The 21,898-nt window shown below is 52.8% G+C and overlaps 1 protein-coding gene across 17 annotated transcripts in view; it reads right to left on the bottom strand.

The window, feature by feature from the left end:
• Nucleotides 1-5,711: 5,711 nt before the first annotated feature.
• PCBP3 (poly(rC) binding protein 3) overlaps nt 5,712-21,898 on the bottom strand; it is a 49,011-nt gene continuing 32,824 nt past the window's right edge. For 4 of the 17 annotated variants that reach the window (XM_034065459.1, XM_034065458.1, XM_034065462.1 and 1 more), the window contains 5 exons: nt 19,222-19,300; nt 18,447-18,506; nt 15,933-15,985; nt 13,162-13,324; nt 12,560-12,834 (listed from right to left, as the gene is read on the bottom strand). In XM_034065459.1, the coding sequence (XP_033921350.1) occupies nt 12,638-12,834; nt 13,162-13,324; nt 15,933-15,985; nt 18,447-18,506; nt 19,222-19,300 (552 nt within the window). In that variant the 3' untranslated portion in view covers nt 12,560-12,637. Of the gene's footprint in view, nt 5,983-10,914; nt 11,766-12,559; nt 12,835-13,161; nt 13,332-15,932; nt 15,986-18,446; nt 18,507-19,221; nt 19,301-21,898 lie in introns of those variants that run through there. The other 13 variants (XM_031048167.2, XM_031048163.2, XM_031048173.2 and 10 more) reach the window with 13 other exon arrangements.

Here is a 21,898-nt window from a genome sequence, read left to right as displayed (position 1 = left end):
GAAGCACAAGCCCTTAGGGATGCTCGAGAATGCATCTTCCCATCCTGTAGGGTGGCAGGACCTGCATCTCCATGGCCAGTACTGGAGATGAGTGCTATCCTGCTGAACTCAGACCTGGAAGCAGTACAGCCAAAGCCCTCATCCACACCAACATAAGTTTGGGATCATCTGCAGAAGCTGGCATTAAAACCAAGGTAACAGGAGAAAGATGAGCACCCCTGCACCCTTTTAGGTCCTTCTGAGCTTTGGAGAGCCTCAGGGTGCCATGTGCTTTGGCTGAGGGGCAGCCAGACTAACTTCCCTGATGGAAGGAGGCTGGGAAGCATCAGGGTTGACCCATCTCCATGCATCAGCTCAGCAGAGGCATCCTATGAATCGGCACACTGGAGACATTCCTTTATCTCTTCCTCTCTTTGGGAATTACCCTGAACAACCAGCATGGAGATGGAAGCCTGGGACTGGGTCTTTCCCTGCTTTCCACATCCCCCTTTGGTCTGCTGGTGTGTTCAATCCTGACTCTTCCCATGGGAATTCATTTCAGCTCATTTCCATGTTTCCTATGGAAGCAATGCTTTCCAGTTCAAAGTGGAACTGATGAAAGCTAAGGAAAGGTCATGTGAAAGAGTTAATAGCAGAAAAAGGGAACCAAAGTATTCCTTTCCCAATCCCTGGGAGGAGAACAAGCAAAGACTCTTTGTCCCAAATGCACTTTACTCTTTTTCCTGCACCCAACTTGGTCTGGAATTGTACTGGAAGTTTGCTGCTTGCTGTGCAAAGCAGTGCTGTGGTGGGACTTGGGATGGAGCACTGAGGATGGGTTACCCTTATCACCTGTATGGCACTCTGGAGGGATGCTTGGACATGGAAGGGGACCTGGTGTGGCAGAGCCATAGGGCTCAGCTTTTCTGGCCTCCTGAAGAAGAAGGGAAGGGGGATGGCTTAGGTTTCGGGATGTGATGGTTTGCTGTGAGGCTCAGTGACTGTGACACCCCTGGGGTCACCCTGCAAACTGCTGCCCAGCTGCCATAGAATCCCAGCCTGGTTTGGGTTGGAAGGGACCTGAAAGCTCATCCAGTTGCAACCTCTGCCACAGGCAGGGACACCTTCCACTGGAGCAGGATGCTCCAAGCCCCTGTGTCCAACCTGGCCTTGAGCACTGCCAGGGATGGGGCAGCCACAGCTTCTCTGGGCACCCTGTGCCAGCGCCTCAGCACCCTCACAGGGAACAGCTTCTGCCTTATCTCCAACCTGAACTTCCCCTGTTTCAGTCTGAACCCATCACCCCTTGTCCTATCACTGCAGTCCCTGATGAAGAGCCCCTCTCTGCATCCTTGTAGCCCCCTTCAGACACTGGAAGCTGCTCTGAGGTCTCCAAGCAGCTTCTCTTCTCCAGGCTGAACAGCCCCAATGTTCTCAGCCTGGCTCCATACAGGAGCTGCTCCAGCCCTTGCTCATCCTCGTGGCCTCCTCTGGACTTGTTCCAACAGCTCCATGTGCTTCTTATGCTGAGGACACAGCACTGCACACAGTGCTGCAAGGGGGGGTCTCACCACAGCAGAGGGGCAGGATCCCTTCTCTCAACCTGCAATCCCAAACTGGTCACCCTGTTTCCGTGCTCAGAGCTGCAGGATGGGAGCAGCTGTGAGCATCGCTCCAACCACAAACCCCTCTGGAAAACGTGTGGCTTGTGGTGTTTCTGCACATGGTGATTCAGCTTCCCATAGGGGAGCCCTGCAGGAGGAGGCAGCACAGAACCCCCTCCGAGCAGGAAAGCATCCCCTCTCCCAGCTCAGGCTGGGAGCATCACACAGCATCCTCCCAAGGGCAGAGAGCAGTAGAGGAAGGTCTCACACCCATCCAACCACAAAGACTCCAATGGAAGAACCAATCTGTGCATGCAGCATCTATCCAACCCCCTTGACATCCCTGCTCTGGGTTGCTTCGTGCTCATGGTGAGCAGCAGGACGGACAGGACGTGGTGTTTCTCCTCCACTCACATCACTGGCTCATATGACCTGGCCTGAACTCCTCTGCTGTGCTTTATGCCAACTGGGCTGGCCTAGAGGAGGAGGAGAAGGAAGAGGGGGGGGGGGAGAAGAGCCCTTCCCTCCCTTCCTGCACCATTTGGGGACATGCTCTTCCCTTCCCAAATCACTGCCAGCCCAAGGAGGGGAGGTTTCCAGCCACGCTGCCAGCACAGTGCATATGGGGTGGTGGTGGTGGTGTCCCCCATCCAACCACTCTGCAGACCCCATATGTGCCAGCACAGCTCCATCAGGAACACCACAGCCAGGCTGGTGTGGGGTGGGTTAATGTTTTTCCCCGTTACCTCACACTGGCCTCTGGTGCTATGGAAAAAACAAACCATCTGGTACTAATATTTCCCTAAGAGCTGTCTGGGTCTGTGGGAAAGCTTGGCTCAGCTTCTTAGGGAAGAGGAGTTGAGCTAAAGGCGAGGTTGCAGATGCGGAGGAGAGGGGATAACGCTTTGGGGGCTCCTTTGTTCTAGCCCCTTCCCAGCACTTTATGGGGGACCTTCTCCTCTGCAGTACATGGGATGTCAGAGCATCACATATTCAGGATGCTGGGAAGGTGAAAGAGTCCCATTCTCTTCCCCTGCGCCACAGCAGAGGCTTGAAAGTGAGCAAAGCCAAACTCACTTCCACAGCCGTTCTTTCCTCCTTTTCTCCAGGGAAAAATGTACATTTCACATTGAGAAAACAGGAATAACCCAAAGCGCTGCCTTTGGGGAGGGGTTTGGGAGCATCGTAGTTTGAGGATAAACTGGCCCAAAGCAGAAAGATCAGCAGGACGTGCAGCATCCTCCTCCGCTTTGTAGGGAGAACAGAAGTGTGTGTGTGCACGCACATTCCTAGCCCTAGAGACACCACTGCAGGGCAGGGGGACAGAGCACATCCAGGCAGGCACAGCACGAAAGCTGGGTGGAAAGCACACGCTAACCCCTCTGGCTCTTGGGTGGGGAATAGTTTCCATCCTCTGCTATAAAACACGTCGCTTTGGGGCCATTCCCAAGGAACGGAGCACACTTTGCCAGGCTGGGCACGTCTTCCTGGGGAAGGGAGGCACCAGGCGCTCTAGGAACAGCCCTGGCTCTGGGCATACACCATGGGGTGGCACAGGGCTGCTTTGCCTTGGGTTCATAGCGGTTGGACCAGCCAGCACCACCAAACTGCAAGGGGATGATGCTACCCAGCATCACCAAACTGCAAGGGGATGATGCCACCCGGCATCACCAAGCTGAAAGGGGATGATGCCACCCGGCATCACCAAGCTGAAAGGGGATGATGCTACCCAGAAATACCAGACTGAAAGGGGATGATGCTACCCAGCATCACCAAGCTGAAAGGGGATGCTACCCAGGTAGAAACCCTTGGGTTTCCCCTGCCGTGGATCACAGCATCACTTCTAAGCTCCCTTCCCTTGCATCCATGCAGATGCTCAACAGCTTCTTGGCCCATGGCAGCGCCCAGCACTGGTTCCAGTGAGCCCAGGTGGAAGAGGTGGCACAAAGCTGGAAGTGCTCTCCATCCTCTTCCTGTATCCCCATCCATGCCCAATGTGATGTTGTGCTTCTCTCTGCACCCCTGGCCTGCTTCCCACCAGCTTGTCCTGTCCTTCAAGTGCTGCAGCCCAGCTCATCTCTTCTGCAGGGCCAGACCACCTCTAATGACTCCCATTTAATCTCCTCCTGCTCTCAGGTGCCCTCCACTCCTCTGGATGTGCTTTCATTCCCCCCTGTGTAGGCAGCAAGCACTGGGAAGTGCAGGGATCTATCTAGCTTGTTGGATGCCCTCCATGGATGTGCTCCCTGGCACAGCACAGAGCCAGCCCAACTCCTTCCCGTGCTATTCCAGGAGGGATGAGCTACCCCAGGACAGGAGCAAACTCCCTGAGGTCCCTGTTAGCTCATTCCCAGGCTGTTTCTGCTCCCAGTCTTTTATACACTGCTTATACTCATTCTTTTCACCACTCCAACACCCATCACATCCCCTTTGAGGATGCAGCTTTACACCAGAGCCAGATCCAGCCTGCAGCCTTTCCTAGAAGTCTAAACCCAGTCAGCTACCCTTGCTGGCAAGGATGCCTTCCCAGCCTTCCTAAGCCGTGCCAAGCATCCTCCTCTTGCAGACAGTGAGGAAGAGAAGTAAATCATCCCACTATTCCCCTGTCCTCAAGCCTGTTCCTCCTGCTCATTGCCCAGCGGTGGCTGAGGCAGCAGTGATGATGCTGAGCTGGAAGAGAAGCAGGGAGGACAGCTATCCCTTAGGATACAAAGGGGCCTTTTGAAAGATACCAGGGGACATGAGCACAAGGCACACAAGAAGAGGCTGAGCAGCTCCATGCTAAAGCAGGAGCAAACAGAGGAGATAGCATTCCAGGTGCACCACAAAGGAAATCCCAGAGGTCATAAAGAAAAGCATTTCCTTTTCTCTGCTTTATCCTTTAAGAGGAACCACCAAAAGCAAAGGGGCTGCTGTAATAACCAAACACTCACCCTTGCAGGAGGGATGCATCGAGGTCTGCAGCCAACTGCCCTGTGTCTGAGAACTGGAGATGGGGAGGAGCATGGGGCAGCTGCATCCCTTAATGCCTTCCCAGGGGCACATGTGCTGTGTGGTTCAGCTGATGAGTCCTGCATAGGAAAAGCCAATGCATGCAGGTGAAGGACATTAACATCCCTTCGCATCCCATCTTCCCATTGTGGGCAGGGGTTCAAGCTGTGTCAGGCACCCATCCTGGCTGGGTACCAACATGCCATGGTGTGCATCTTCAGTCCATGGCAAGTGTGGTCCTTTGCTGTGTTTCCTCATCCAAATAAAGAGAGTTGTGAAGGAAAGCAGCAGCAAAATGATGTTTTTCTGAGTGCATTCCCATCCCAGGCATGATAACAGTGTGTGTTAAGGATGCTGCCATGGATGCTTCCTGCAAGCTGGAAAAGGTGGCTTTTCCTCCCTGGGATACTCTGGGATACACATCATAAGATCACTGAATAGTTTGGATTGGAAGAGACCTTAAAGCTCATCTACTTGTGCCCCCAGCATGGCTTTTGTCTTTGCTTCCCTATGGGGCAGAGGTCCAGGCAGCCAGTGCTGGCTTCCCCTGGCTGTGTTTGAGCCCTAGGGATAGACCATTTGGGGATGGAGACCCCCCCACTGCACCAGGACAACATGCAGAGATAGGGTCAAAGCTGACTTATCATCATCATCATGGGGGGGAAATCCCTCCTGTCCTGGTTTTACCCAAGGGCACGGGCAGGAATGGAGGTGCTGGTTTGGGAGCTGCCATTGCGTGGGGCTGGATGGGCACATCCCATAGCCCATCTGTATTCCTGGTGGCCCCTGCTTCCATCCGGGGGCCCAGCAGTGACTCACGCTTGCTATAAACACATCTCCCAACAGATAATGAATCCCGGCCCTCGCTGCCTTCGGGGAAAGCTCTGGATTCTCTTCCCAGCGCTCTCCCTCCTCCCCTCCTGGCAGTCCCGCTCCGATGTGGGATTGTTTCCTGATGCTGAGTGGAGCCAGGCTTCTGAGGCCCTTTTTTCCAGCCCATTGTGGTTTGCTTCGTGGGCTGAGTTTCCCCATTAACCCTTCTTGGATGGGACCAGTGCAGCATCCCACCCCCCTACCCTGTCGATGCCGAGCAGCGTGCGCACCCATAGGGGAACCCCTTTTTGCTCTCTAACCACATTAAGCATCCAAAGCTTTATTGCAGTTACACAAGCAACCCACCAAGTACATTGCAAAGCAGCAGGGGAATAGAGGGGATAAAGAAGCAGAGAGAAGGGAGATGCTTGCTTGCAGAAGCAAGTACTGCAGCACGGAGGAGGGGGAGAACCTCATGGAAAGCTGACAGCATCTTCAGGGGGTCTTCAAGCATCAGCCACGGGCACCGCATCCGCTGCATCCCTCCAGTCAAGCAGTGAAGGTGTTCTTCCCATGGGGATCAGGGTCTGGAGAGCTAGGAGGTCAATCAAGGGAGATGGTCAGGGCGCAGCTGAGGCTCCAACATGGATGCTTCCCCCTCCCAGCCCCTTGGTTATGGGGATGCATAGAATCATAGGATCAAACAGGCTGGAAAAGCCCTTTAAGCTCATCCAGTCCAACCATTCCCCAGCACTGCCAAGGCCATCACTGCCCCATGGCACTGAGGCCTCGTCTCCAGGGTGTGTGAACACTTCCCTGGGTGCTGAGAGCACTGGGGAACAGTGCACAGCCCGGCCTGTGCACAGCAGGAAGCCTGTGAGCAGGATTTGGGCTTGGTGCTGCACTAAGCGGAAGCAAAAAGCCTGCTCTGCCCATGTTCTGGCTGCCAAGGAGCCATGGTCACAGCATGGGGGATCAAGCATCACAGGCTGAATCTGCACTTCAAGATGCGCTGCACCATCCTGCGCATCTTGAACTCATTGCATTCCAGCCTGAAGTAGTTGGAGAGGAAATAGACTTGAGGCAAGGAAAGTAGTATCAGTATGTGACAGAAGAGTGGTTCTAAAGGCAGTTAGTCTGGGGTGTGTGGGTTGCATCTTTAGCTGCCTGTTTGTAGGCACTCCTGAAAGAGATATGGGAGCATCGCTGCTGGAGAAGAGCACACAGCAATGGCCATTGGGAAAACCCCAGCACTGGCTGCAGCAGTAGCCTCTGGTTAGGTCATTGCAATAAGGATGGGAGCTCTTCCCTCAAGAATCCCACCAAATGAACCCCAAATCCTACATCCCTAAATGAGAGATTTTGGATGTGTATAATCACAGAACCATGGAATAGTTTGGGTTGGAAGGGATCTTAAAGCTCATCCAGCTCCAACCCCTGCCACGGGCAGGGACACCTTTCACTAGAGCAGGGTGCTCCAAGCCCTATCCAACACTGCCAGGAATGGGGCAGCCACAGCATCCCTGGCAACAGCCTGCTGCCATTGTGCTCATGCTTCCCAGGAGCATCCCTCATGCTGGAACCTCATCTGAAGCCCTCTTTTTGGTCCAGATGCTGTTAGGCACAGGCTTTCCTCCAGGAATAACTAATGCCACTGAAAAGGCTGCCTGCTGGGAATCAGAGCCCAGCGGTCCAGGAGTGCCTCAAATACTTGCACACGCCAGCTTTCCCTTCTGGGATCAAAGCAGCTCCTTCCAGAAGCAGCAGGCATGTTTTAAATCAGCACTGTTGAGAATGGGGCTCACAAATGGAGCTTCACTGCTCCATTCTCCTCTTGTTCCCTGTGTGCGGAGCATCGTTGCTGGGAAGCGACATTCCCTGTGGTTAAGCTGCCTACGCAGGGCTGTGGGAATCCAGAGCCAGCCTGGGTTTGCACTTGGCTGGGTTTTGTCTGTGGGATGCTTTCCGAGTGATCTGGTGTCTCCTGTTCCTCTTTGCAGGACAACTGTGCTGAGGCTGAGTGAGAAGGGGGCGGCTGCACATCTGGAGTCAAAGAGGTTGCACATCTGGTACATTCAGTACTTCCTCAAAGTCACTGACTGCCACGTTAGCCTTTGGATGGAGGCCTGGTGCTCGACACGGAGCACGGAGGATTAGGATCCGCAGCTGGGTTTCCTTCTCTTTCTGAAGGGAAAGCAGAATTTAACCTTCCCAGCAGAACCCCAGCTCCTTACAGTAACCAACATGGGAGCAGGGGAATCGCATGGAGAACATCACCTTTCTGCAAGTCATTCCACCCTGGGCTGCAGTCGCTCCTACCAAGAGCTGAGGCATAGAATCATAGAATGGTTTGGGTTGGAAAGGACCTGAAGATCATCCAGTTCCAACCCCATGCCATAGGCAGTGAGACCAACGGGTCTTGTGCTGCCAAACTCATCCCATGATGCTACCGGTACAAGCAGAGAGCATGGGGACACCCATGGCCAAGGGTGCTTACCCAGATGGGCTGGGGTGTCCCCATGAAGGCCCCAGCACTGATGGGACCCTTCTCGTGGAGTCCTTTATCCAGCTCTGGGGGCAGCAGCACAAGAGGGATGTGGAGCTGTTAGAGGCCATGGAGATGCTGCGAGGGCTGGAGCAGCTCTGCTCTGGAGCCAGGCTGAGAGAGCTGGGCTGGGGCAGCCTGGACAAGAGAAGGCTCCTGAAGGGGAGACCTGAGAGCAGCTCCAGTGCCTAAAGGGGCTGCAGGAAACCTGGAGAGGGGCTTGGGACAAGGGCCTGTAGGGACAGGACAAGGGGAATGGCTTGAACCTGCCAGAACAGGGGAGACTGAGCTGAGCTCTTAGGCAGAAGCTGTTCCCTGTGAGGGTGCTGAGGCGCTGGCACAGGGTGCCCAGAGAAGCTGTGGCTGCCCCATCCCTGGCAGTGTTCAAGGTCCCTTCCAACCCAAACCATTCCTTGATTCTCTCTTCTGCAAGCAGATGCAGCAGAGGATGATGCCCTCAGTGCCATGGGTCAGTGATGGCCTCGGCACTGCTGGGGTAAAGGTTGGACTGGCTGAGCTTAAAGGGCTTTTCCCACCTCCTTGATTCTGGTCCTATGGCATCCATGCGCTGCCCACATCCCGACTGGAGTGGGATGCATGCAAAAACCTGGTCAATGGGGACACCTAGTGACCTCCCTGAGGCTGGGGCTGCAGCCCGCCTGGGTCGGGGGACACGGGCTCCCATAGACCCGGCATCACAAAGGGGTCAGAAAGGGTTTGCCCGAGTCCCCCACCATCCTTCCACCCCTATGGCCAAGGATGAAATGAGGCTCTGGATTCATCCCATCCACAGCACAGAGACGTCCCCCCAAAACCCTTCCTCTGCCAGCACTGGAGGGGTGACATTACCATTGCTGATGGCCCATAAGCTTGAAATTAGCATAATTGGAAGTGACTAGCATGAATACATGGGTAAAAAACCTGGATTACGGCTCAAAAGTGTATGAAATTTAAAGAGAGTCCCTGGTTAAAGTCACTTTCCCTCAGGGGAAACAGTCTCTTTGTTTTTCAACTCCATCATGCATTAGATTTGCAAATAGGATCCAGAGGAGAAAATGCACATAACAATAGACCAAACACTGGATTATGGGAGCGTGACCTGGGAAGGACATGAGGGGGAGTGGAGACCTTCATCTGAGGCCCAAAGGGCTGAGCAAAGACCTCAGCTGGCCCCTCTCTGATGGAAATCCACTATGTTCCATGGGCCAGGGGAAGCATCAGACCAATGCTTTCCTGCCAAAGTAACCATTTCCCACAAAAGAATGGGTTCCCAATGTGTTTGAACTGAGTAACAGAGTTGGTTCCTTCCAGGAATGTTGACTCATTCCATCTGGATTAAATGTGTCACTTTGAGAGGGAAAAGCCATGCATTCAAGCTGCTCTGTTAATCAATCGGGATGTTCACCTTATGATGGATATTAGAGATGGGCATATGTTTTTTCCCAGTGGCATGGCTATGGATGCATCCCTGGAGAATTCTAAGTCCACCTAAATGCAAACCCAAGATGTAGCACAAGTAAAAGCAAAATGCAGAGGCCTCCTTCCAAATAAAACAGCAAATTTCCTTCTAAGACATTCCAAAGAAATCAAAGCCCAGTCTGATACATTCCTTGGGATTTTGTTATCGCCGTTGTCATCATGTTCCCAAGAGATACTGCAGTTGTTTGAACACCTCTTTCTCACACACGTCTTTAGAATCATTGAATGGTTTGGGTTGGAAGGGACCTCAAAGCTCATCCAGCTTCAACCCCTGCCACAGGCAGGGACACCTTCCACTGGAGCAGCTGCTCCAAGCCCCTGTGTCCAACCTGGCCTTGAGCACTGCCAGGGATGGGGCAGCCACAGCTTCTCTGGGCACCCTGTGCCAGCGCCTCAGCACCCTCACAGGGAACAGCTTCTGCCTTAGATCCAACCTGAACTTGCCCTGTTTCAGTCTGAACCCATCACCCCTTGTCCTATCACTGCAGTCCCTGATAAAGAGCCGCTCTCTGCATCTTTGTAGCCCCCTTCAGACACTGGAAGGTCTTGGTTACCATGTGCCTCCATCACCTGCACTGTGCTCTGGCATACAGCCTCATGCTCCCTACAATTACCTGAGAGGAGGATGGAGCCAGGAGGGGCTGGGCTCTGCTCCCAAGGAACAAGGGATGGGACAAGAGGAAACGGCCTCAAGCTGCACCAGGGCAGGTTTAGATGGAGCTGAGGAACAATTCCTGCCCCACAGGGTGCTCAGGCATTGGAACAGGCTGCCCAGGGCAGGGCTGCAGGCACCGGCCCTGCAAGTGTTCACACAGCGTGGAGACGAGGCCTCAATGCCATGGGGCAGTGGTGGCCTTGACACTGCTGGGCAGGAAGGAAGAGAAGGAAAGGACATGAAGTCTTGGGGTTCAGCTGGAAAAAACAATGCATTTCCCATGTGCTACAGTGCAGCAACGCATTGTATGGCTGCTTGAGCTGCCTGGGTACATGATGCATCCTGATCCCCTCATTTGCAACACAGGATAAACCCATGTACCACACGTTTTGTACAACAGGAAACAAACAGCTGGGAAATATTTGTGTTTGGGAGGAAGGAGGGATAAATCCTGGAAGCAGAAGGCAGGACTGGGCATGGAAGGTCTTGGGGAAGGATATGGGGCACAGACATGGCAGATCTGTCCAGACAATGGAGCAGTAAGAGATGCTTATTGTTGTACTCTAAGTACACCAGCAGTGCTCAAGGCCAGGTTGGACACAGGGGCTTGGAGCACCCTGCTCCAGTGGAAGGTGTCCTTGCCCATGGCAGGGGTTGGAACTGGATGAGCTTTAAGGTTCCTTCCAACCCAAACCATTCCATGATGATGATGTTTGGAGGTGCGGAAAGAAGCAGAGGAAAGGATGGGGCTGGAGAGGACAGGGTGATCCAGGAGAAGAACAGTCGGAGCCCATCAGTAGCAGAGCTGCACAGACATTTATTGAACACAAATGACAAACACAGCCAGCTTACAGAGCTTCCTGAGCTATCGTCCAAGGGGGTTGCTCTATGGGGGTGTTAAAAGAGTGCTTTCAAATGGCCCTGGGGGTGTGAATCCTGGACAGCTGAGTTCTTCCCACTTCCAGTTGCTTTGTTACTTAAAAAAGAGGATCATTTTGTGGAGGGGTGGGTGTGATTCCCTTCGTTTAGTAGGAAAAACGGCTTGTCTGGACCCTGCCATGTTGCACTGTGGGTTGAGCATTGGTTTGGCTCCCGCATCCACATTCTGCATCCCAAAGGGTGAAAACCACCCCTTACCCTGCGGGCAGGGATGCAGGGTGGCAAAGATGAGCCGGGATAGGCAAAGCAAAGGAAGAGGGAGCATCAAAGGAAGAAGGGTGAGAAGAAGCAGGTACTCTGAAGCACGCACAGCTCTGGGTGGCATCACAGGTCCATAGGCTACAGCAAGTACCGCCAACATCAACTCAAACGTGTAAGTAGCTACTATGCTAGATTGACACTAGAGACCCCATCATCTCCTGAAGTCTCACCAGAAAACCCCTATTCCCCCCCCCCAAATAAAAGCAGCTGAAGCAATAACACCGTACGCTGCAAACAAGGACCATAACCAAAGAGTTTGGGAGCAGCCTCGGGAGCACAGTAAGGAGCTCGTAAAGAAACGTTCCCGTTGTGTGCATATGTGTCATGAGACGTCTGTTTAGAGTCGTTAGTAAAGAAAAGAGCACGTGTGGAGGCAAAGGGGTAAATGTACAGGCAGTACAGGCTGGGTGCCGGTGGCTGGAGAGGGTCGGGTGGTGCGGAGTGGAGGATGGTGGGTGGAAATTAGAGTGCGCCCATTCCAGTGACCTCAGACGTCAGCCTAGAATAGACAGGGGCAGAGAGAGGGGTGGGGGGGAGACAAAAACAGGCGCTTAATAACGGAGGCAGAAAAGAAAACGAAGACCCCGTGGGGCAGTGCTGCTCCTCGTGCTTAGACCCAGCTCACACTGGGGGGGTTGAGTGCATTGGGGGACCCCCATGGAGGGGGGGGCATAGAGCCTTTCTCTTGTCTTCACTGCTGCCTGTGGTAGAGGTGCAACCCACCAGAAGTGCTGGCAGGGACATCCCAGCACACGGATTCATTTGCACCAGCATCCGTCCCGCTGAGGACAGGCGCTGTGCCTGCATCCCTGGCTTCTTCTGGTTGGAAGTGATGGGAGAGGCTGATAATGCCTCATCCTGCTCCCTCTAAGCTCTAATCTCAGCCCTTCCAGGTAACCAAGAGCAGCTCAGTTTTCTTTTCTTGCTCTCTCTTGTCTCAAGAGGAAAGGGGGATATCAAGGAGCTGCAGGGAAAGCCACTCGGCCATGCCCTCCATCCCTCTCCGGAGCGGCTGGAGGGGTGCCGTGGATGCGGACAGCGGGACAGCAGGGCAGGAGGGGATGGTGGAGGTCTGTTGCGGGTCAGGGGCTGAGGTGGGTTGGGTGCAAAGGAGGAGGAAGCACATACAGACCTCACTGCTGCTTGCAGCCCACACCATACTGAACATCAGAGTCACCACCAACAGCCCCCCACATCCTCGCACACGTCTTGGCTGGAGGCCGGTTGCCACAGCACCAACTCTGCCCACCACAAGAGCATGGATGGATTCATCTGTCTCCCCTTAAGCTCCCCATGCACAAGTCCACACGGGCACGCAACCAGATCCATCATGGAGCTGGTGCCCATGCCCTCTCTCCAGTTACAACTCCCCTATAGTCTCCTGCAGGATCCCTGGCCCCCCAAGGCACAGGCACCATGCCATCCCAGCCAGACGCAGCACTGGGAGCCCTTGGCCTCCACAAAGTCCTGCTCCACCAAGCTTTTGAGCACAAAAAGGAAGTAATCGGGCCGTTCCCACGTCTTGGACTGATTATATTCACTGGATGGAGGAAAAGCCTTTGGGATGCCTGGAAGCACGGCGGAAGAGGTGGCAGTTAAGAGATGCTGGGATCCCAAGCGGCGCCTCCCCACCACTTGTCTCAGCTCCATCCCCATCCCCATCCTCTGCCTCATCCACAGGGGAGAAGACGGCGGTGATTTTGGCCACCCATAAATCCTTGAGCGAGGAGGAGTGCCGGGTCCTCAGCCAAAGGCTTGGCTGGGGGGAGAGGTCCTGCTGGTGCCATCCGGTCCCCGCTCGGAAGCCACCCTTCATCCCAGCCGGCCTCAGGAAGCCCTTCCATGTTCCCAACCACGGCGTTGGGACCGGGTTTGGCGCTCGGAGGGGGTCTCACCTGGCGTTGATGAGGTACTGCGCGAGGCTGATGTTTGCAGGGGTCCCTGTGATGGTGATTTGGCGCTCCGATGAGCCTTCCGTGGCGTTGGCGATTTTGATCTGCGCTCCCGACATCTGCCGAATCTCATTGATTTTGGTCCCTTGGCGTCCGATGATGCAGCCTATTAGCTAGAAAGAAAGCACGGAGGGGAAGGGCTGAGAAGCTTGGGCAGGCACCAGCCAAGAGCCTTCCTCCCTCTGTGACCTTAGCGCTCATGCAAACAGGAGAGGGGTGAATTCCACCTGCACACAAGCACGGTCCTCCCAGGACCCATCTAGCAACCTGCCGTGCTCTGCTCTAGGGGGAAATAGCAGTTGTCTGCACATGGTAACCAGCACCTCTGAGGGGTTGAGCTCATCTTGGTCTAATACTTGCATAGACCATCGCTTGCATGGTCCCATAAATGTTTTGCAAGGATGGAGATAAGTCATGGCTTGGACTGGGAAACTCAGAAGGGGATAACTGCACAGTAACCCCTTTGTAAAGGTGGTTATAGAGGATATGTCACTAGAAGAGGCGGAAGGTGTCCCTGCCCATTACAGGGGGTTGGAACTGCATGATCTTAAGGTCCTTTCCAACCCAAACCACTCGAGGATTCTATGCATCAAGCCCACCACCTTCCCCAGGGACAGCCCAAACCCATTAGAGGGTGCACCATCCATAGCTTCACATTGTTCACACCAACCCACACTTCCTCTACCCTGCTTGGGACACCCTTGGTGCCTCTGTTACCCCCTTGAGCTCCTTTAATCCAGTGCAAGGGCCTGCTGGCATGGACAGCAGAGCACAATGTGGCTGTGGCACCAGCAGGAGAATCCTACTTAAAACCATGTTAAAACATGCTTGTGAAGAGATCAGAGGCTTGAATTTCCTCAGTTGCCCACCTCTTGAATTGTCCCAATGGTCCTCAATGGCTTGAACTTCCTCAGTCTTTGCTCTTGGCCATTTGGGCATCAAATATGGTTCTCTCAAGCACATCTGCAGCTTGGTAACACACAGTGAGATGTCCAGCTTTGCCAACACAGGCACGAGGTGTTTCTTCATGCCCTTCCTGGCCATCAGCATTTGAGCTCTTGTCCAATATGCTCACCTTGGCAGCTGCCAGGTTCCTGTCACTGTAGAAGTGGAAACAACTGCTCTTCCAAATATTCACTCATCCTGCTGCCAGATCATGGGGCTGCCTTAGTGGTTTGCCCCATATGGGCCTGAATATGCATCCCACTGCAGGGCTAAGACAAGATATCAGCTATCTCAGTGGGGTGTCCAGCACACCAGCCACCCATCCTGGTCTTCATGGCACAGAAATGGCTCAGAGATGCTTCAGCAGATGAGATCAGACCTGCTGGGGAGACCCGAGGAGCCAAACTAGACTGATGTCCATCAACATCCAAGCTGAGCAGCACTCCAGTTTCTCCTGTCAGAGGAGCAATGACATGGATGTCATCCCATTTCCTTGAGGGTAACCCCAAGCTCATCTGAACCACTAGAACATGCCTGTAGACCCTTTGCTTTAAGAAACAAAAGCCTCTCCTCTGGCAGGGAGTGTTTCAAAGCCTTCAAAATGGGAGGCAGAGCTAAGGAGGCAGGAAGGTGCAGGTGATGACATTTCATGCTGTGCAGGCCTGATGAAAGCTGGGCTTCTGGTGAGTAAATGCTCCTGGATCCTGTGGGAAGGCCCCAAACATCCTTTCTTCCCACGTGGGCCCTTTTGCAAAGGGTTACTCGTTATTCCTGAAGATGCTCCCATTGTTGCCAAGGTTACGGTTCCCCAAGCTCAACCCACACAACAGATGTGGCTGTTGCAGCCGATCGCAGAGCTTCTTGAAGCCTTGCTGTACGGACAGAAGCAGAGCCAGGATGAGCCGTATCTCTTGGGTGGAAGCAGAGGTGCTGGCAGTCACTTTGTGCTGCCCCGTGATGGCCAACAGCAGGATGAAGTAGCAATAGCAGCCAGACCCCATCAGAAACTCCTGGTGATGCTGAAGGTGCTTGTAGGTCATGGAGATGGGGACTGAGAATGGAAGTCGTGCCCCTGCTTCCCATGATCCTGATTTGAGTGCAGGCTGGTTATCAACCAGCAGGCCCAGTCCAGAAGCAAATCAGACCCATGCATCCAGGTTCCAGCTGTGCTGGGCTCTCCATCCCACCTGAGCATCCTCAAACACCATCATGGCACTGACTCCAGCCTCCTCCCAGTGAACATCCCAGTCCAACATCCACTTTACCACGACGCCTCTGTCTACAAGACCCAAAAGCTGTCTGCCATCAGTACTCAGATGGAACGCACTGTCCTTCAGTGTCCTTCAGACACTTGTGTGGTACCAGGAACACTATTTACTTACCTTCTCTTCACCTCTCCTACCCCTGGTAACTGTGCTTGAACCAAAATGACATCTTGGGCCTGCCAGTGCTAGGTTAAGGAGCTCCAGTTTAATCAGGGCTGGCTCAGGACCTCTTGTCCCCTTCCCAGTGCTGTCAACTGGGCATGTTTCGTGAGCCCAGGAAAGGGGAAAGGAGCATGAAGGAGGATTGTACCTTGGAAATCTACCAATGGGGTAAAGCCTAATGGGCACCTTATGCTGCAGGCTGATCCCCAACAGACTGCACATGGTATGTGTGAACCTGGTGAAGGGGCACCTCTAAACTCATTGAACGTGCCTGCAGCTTCTATCTATGTATTTACACACACATATATATATGTGTATACACACACACTTGGATTTACTTACATCATTGGGAATGGTGAGTTCATGAGTACTGGCCGGGGGACTGGCATCCAAACCTGGGCATATGCAAGGGGAAAATGGTTACAGCTTGCAAAGGCAGCGCATGGTGGAGCTCCACTGCTGCCCTACAACAGGCAACACTGCAAAGGCTGCATCCTGCTCCGGGAATGGGAAGGGGAAAGGATCACACACTCCGGGACAAAGAGAGGGAAGACGGTTGCTACCTGACTCTGCTGGAGCTGGCTGCCACCTTCCCCTGCATCCCTCAGGGATGGAAAGCTGTCTGCACACCCTCTAACACAGCAGCACAGAGCTGCTTGGTTACATCAGAAGCACCCCAAAAGCAGGGGGTCCAGCAGTGCTAGCACAGGGCTATGGGGCTCCTTTGCAAGTTAAAGCCCCATAGACTCACATGCTGAATTGAAGCCTGACTCCAAAGACACGTGCTAGCCGGACCCAGGACCAGTGGTCCTCTTACTCCAAGGTAAGAAAGGCAAACAGCACGGACATGTGCTTCCCTACACAATCACATGGCAAAGGAGCTAAAGCAATAATACACTTCCTTGCAGCCTCTCCTGGAGGGTTCCTTCTTCTCCAATGGGAAAGGCTGGAGCCAGAGTCTACCCTGTGTGTGGAAGTCCAGAGGGAAGAGGAGAGCACGCTGTAACACTCTTAGGTCGAAGCCTGCCTCTCCCACAGGTTTCCATATCAAATCACCTCAGTGCTGAAGTAAGGATGTCCTACATCAGATCTGCAAGAGAGAAGCTGTCTGGTGGCTAAGAGGAACTTAGAGTAACTGCACAAACCCCCTTATCCATATAATATAAACTACTTTAAGAGCAGTGTGTGCAAGAAGATGAGAGACTGCAATGTCTGTATCCAAGGAAAGAGGGGAGAAAGAAGTGTAAAGAAGCAGGAGACTGGAAGTGTTGGACTGCTACAACATAAGAGAGCAGCCACATGGATTCCTCATGCCTCATGGCAATATGTCATTGCCTTAATCGTGCTGAGCAGCTACTGCAAGCAGTGGCCAAGTTTTACCCAGCAGCAGTGTGAACTGATGTCTGCCCGGGTACCAGCATGGTCAAAGCAGATCTGAAACACTGAGACAAAGCTTTATGTGGCAACCCCATTCCAGCATCACCCCCAGAAAGGAGAACAGTGATGGGCTCATGCATGATTCCCCAGTGCAGCTTCCCAGAGGTGCCAGGCATTGGCTTGCTGGATGTCTCTTTACCACATATTCCATTTGGGAACCACACAGAGAAAGGGAAACGCAGTGGACAGGGATGCAAATCCTCCATCCAACAGCCCTGTGCTCTCCTTCTACCAATGCCAAAGCCTGTACAAACCAGCTCCTGCCCAGGTTTTACACAGCAGGCAATGCTTAGTGCTGACTTTATATAGCACACTGCACTGGAAGGGACATCTCACCAGCCCTGGACCTGTCTTTCACACCAAGCCTCCTCACAGAGGTCAGGCAGACCCCACCTAACACCAAGCCATGTCTCTTAGGGTGTCCCTGTCTCCCAGCCACACGTTATGAATCTCAGCTCAGGAGCAGCCTGGGGATGGCAGAAAACATCTTCTAATGGGAGCAGAGCCCTAGGGATGCATGCAGGGTAGCGCTGAGGCACCCATCCAACATCTGTGATGATGGAAATGCATCATAGATAGCATATCTAATGCTGTCTAATACCTAATGCTCATAGATAGCATCCCCTGCTCTGCACTTGGATGTCATTGAAGATGCTGGAAGCCCTTGGGGCACACAGTACCATTGTACTGCACCACAAAGGCCAATGGGGAACGGCCAGTCCTTCTCCTTTACCCAGGGACTGCTTATTTTAGCCTAGAGATCCTCCCTCTCCGATACACACATGCAGCCCCCATGGCTTTAATGTGTCAGGGCAGGATTAGTGCCTTGGGTGGTTGCAAAGGGCAGATCAGAGCACACAGAAAACAATGCTGGTATCAGGAGAACTCTATTTGCTATTGTCTTGTAGAGCCTATTGAGCTATGTTTGCTCTCTTGGTTAGGTGATGCCCCCACACTGGTTTGAGGCTTCCCTAAGCTATGGTAGGTTATAAAAGACAAGAACACTCGGCACATATGGGTGGATGTGTGGGACATCTGACATCAGCATCTCTCCTCAGGGTCTCTAACAGCACAGCTCACTCCCAATGGCTTAGAGATGGCTAAAACTGTGTGTCATTTGTGTCCCTACAGGCATCTTTCTACTGCTTCTGAGCACAGTTTAGGCACAGTCCAATGGGAGAGGGCTCACTCTGATGTTTCTCCATTACACAGATGGCAGCTCTATGCAAACACCAATCCCTGGACATCGCCAGGCACGGCATTGCCCATTCTCGCCCTGCCCACCAAGAAACCCTACCATCTCCTCCACAACCACCACAGCTTATCCAGGAGCACAACAACAGCATAACCCTATTCAAGGAACCCCATATTCCAACAGAAGCCTGCTGATTTCCCTGTAGCTTTGTGGGGGTTTTTTACCTGATGATTGGCCCATCAGATTTTGAGCTTCTTCGGAGGAATGTAAGGGCAGCTTTTCTCCTGAAGAGCAAAGAAGAAAGAGGTTTAATGCTTTTTGCCTTCAAGGAGATAAGCAATGTCACTTCATCTAGGAAGCTCAAAATATGATGAACATACTGTCAGAAAAGGCATTTCCAACCAGCACTTTGACCACCGAGCAAACAAATGTGCTTTATCTCCATCCCCTGCACTTCTACCTGCTTCCCAGGTCACCAGCCTTGGGAATGAAGCTGCTGAGCCACACCAGGACTGGTGGAGCTCCTGTCACTGCAGCTCCCTATGGCCACGGATCCTTCCCATTGCTCTCCCTGCTGTGAGGCTGCGTCCTGCCCCACTGGGCACTGCTCCCCATAGACACCGGGGCAGCATCCCCAGCCAGCACTGAACCATTCTCCATGGGAAAGCAGGGATCTGTGCATGGTCGGGGATGCTGCCTCCTCTGGAATGGGAAGGATGGGAGCCTGGTGCTCATTGCTTCTGCTGGGGAAGCCAGCAAAGCTGGGAGCAAGGCAAGTGTGGAGGAATCCAGGCATGGACAGTTAGAAGAGCTCACCCATGAGGACCATAACCCCCAAGCATCCATCTAGTCTCCCTGTTAACCTTTCCCCGTGGACATTGCAACTTCCAAGCCTTACTTCCCCTGCTTGCTTCCATTAAATAGCATGAGTTTAGAAAGAGAGAGAAAACTCTACAGGTAAGAAGAGAAGGATATCTAGAAAGGGCTGTGGGTACGTACCAGGGAAAGCGGGGGTGGTCTGTCCAAGGGGAGTAAAGGGGGTTTGCTGCATAGCCAACTGGTGGAGCTTGGTCAACTGCTGAGGGGTAGGAGGGACATTAGAGCTAAGAAGGTTATTGTCATAGAGTACAACAAAGTCACACCGAAAATAAAGAACCAAATGATAACGGAAGAAAGGAAACAGAAAGAAATCCAAACCAGGAAGCCATGGTGAGGCATGGCAGAAACATGAGCAGAAGGACTTGGCCTGGGTATCAACACAATAGAGCCCAAATCTGTTGCAGAAGTGCTTGGTCAGGGTCTGAAGTACGATACCAGCCTTCCCCTCCTTGGCTTCACAACCAGAGGCTGCTGCTTGCTTCAGGGTAGCTTTAGAAGCAGAGGGGCCATCTCAAAGGCACTACCAAGCATGTGCCAGCAGCCAGGAGATGCTCCTTGTGATGCTGGAGCTGCACCATGAGCATCATTTCTGATGGGGAAACACCTCCAGGTGAGGGACAACCTGTGGCTCTTACTGTCAGCTCATTACAAGCAGAAGCCCTTGAGCAGTATGAGGAAACAGGGGCTTCAGCCACGACCAGTAGGTATTTCAGATCCTTGTATCCCTTGTTGTGCTCGGGTAAGGTTTTCATGCCCCATGGGGAGTGGTTGCATGGAGAGGAGTTAGTCTGGAATACATTTTGTGCTTTGTTCCCCTGCTCCACGTCTAAAAACGAAACCAAACAGAACCAAAACCAATGATAAACCAAAAGAAAACCAAACCAAACCGGGTTGAAGCCCAGCAGCGAGCAGGACGGAGACTTCCTCGCATCCCACTTGGCCATATCATGGATGCTCAAAGGACCATGAGGATCCCATCACCCCGCAGACATAAACTGCTTGTTGCACCCAGCAAGGGGGAGGCAGGACTTACAATTTCAATGGGAGGAAACGATGCTCAAAACCTTCCTTGCTCCTCCAGCATGGCTGGTGGGGAGGCCTGGCCAGCAGCAGGGAGGGGGAAGCATTGGAGAGAGCAGACCGAGGGGGCTGAGCACACATGGGAGAGAATGGAGGGAGGCAGTGGGGAAGGAAATGCCTGCAAGGCCCTGTTAGAGAGGTACCCAAGGGAGCTCTGCCTGGCAAAGACATAGTTTGGGCAGTGGCATTCAGCAAACACACCTAGTAGCAGCAGTAAACAAGCCTACAAGAGGGGATGGCTACACTGAGGTGTCAAAGCGAAAGCTACTCCATGTGCATGGAACATCTCTCCCTTTTCCTGGAAGAACCTGGAAGCAGAACCCTGGGAGCACTTCTTCAGCCTCTGTTTCCTCCCCTGCAGACCAGAGGCACTGGTGGGGGAAACAAGCCAGGCCAGCAGTGCTGGGAGCAACACAAAGCCATCACTTGGTACCCACAGCAATGCCCACATACATCTCATGGGCTCACGATGTGTACCTAGGAGCAATGCCTGAGCTAGGGAGAGCTTTCCTGTGCTCAACAGTAATTCCACTCCCAAATTCCCCAGGCTCCAGGCTTCCATGGGCACCCTTTCACCTCCCACCACAGACTCCATGAAGGCAGGTAGCTAACGCATCGGAACAGCTTATGAGTATCCATACAGTGTCTGTGAGCCACAGCTCCTGCTGAGGTGTTGTTTTGAGGGGAGAAAATCAAGGCAGGAGCTTGCATTTCAGCTTTGGCATTCGACATTCTGCCCTCTCTGCAGTCATGAGGCTGCTGAAGGCACCCTCTAAACACAGACACCTGCAAGGGCAATGCCCTAAGACCACATTCAAGACTGTTTAAAACGCCCAATCCTTGTGAGAGTGCTATGAGAGTAAGGATGGCCCCTGTATGAACAACCTTTTCCACGTCCCATCTGCTGGGATTGGGTTAAGTGCAGCCAGCAAATGGATTAAATGTATTTTATCCCTGTCAATCCAAGGGATATAATAAAGAACACACTACCACGTCAGCACCACTTGCAAAGGAAAACTGGGACAAAGAATACATTGGTCTCCTCTCACTGCATATGCAAGTGTATTTCTTTATATATAGGAAGCAGAAGTGTTATATTTCTTTATATATAGGGAGTGAAGTGTATACAATTCTCTTAACAACTATCACAGCAGGCTCTTCCAAGCACACATACACTGTGTTGTACATATACATGGTGTTGCATGGAAAGCCAAAGCCTGGCTTCCACTAACCCAGGTGAAATCACTGCTCCTAAGATCAAAATCCAGCCTACAGCTCCTAACCGTTCCCATGGGAATCACGCACCCATGGTATCCAACAGCCTTGCCCCATTCTTAGTCACACAAATAGGAATCCCATGATTTAATACCCATGTAGACATCAGGAGGAATAAAGAGTTATACTCTTCCCATGTGTGGGATGGCTGGAGACGGCTTCCTACCTACACCACACCACTTACAATTGAGCCACATCCCCAAAGTGGCACTTTGTGCTCAGCCCTGTGGACTCATAGCACGAAGGAGCCTCTGCAATAGGATCTGCTGGGAATTTTATCCCCTCCAAAACCCATATAGAAACATCCCGGCTTTTTCCCAGAGCTCCTTGGGCTGTCAGCCGTGATTCCAACACTGCAGTACTTCCCTGCTGCTTCTCATAGAGAAATCCTCTCAGTTGCACCTGGTTTCTATTGCTGTTGGTACTTTTCCATACAGATGTG

The sequence above is a fragment of the Melopsittacus undulatus genome, chromosome 8, assembly GCF_012275295.1.
Source record: "Melopsittacus undulatus isolate bMelUnd1 chromosome 8, bMelUnd1.mat.Z, whole genome shotgun sequence".
NCBI classification, from domain to species: Eukaryota; Metazoa; Chordata; class Aves; order Psittaciformes; family Psittaculidae; genus Melopsittacus; species Melopsittacus undulatus.
The sequence above is the reverse complement of the archived record's forward strand: the minus strand, read 5'-3'. Positions and strand labels throughout refer to the sequence as shown.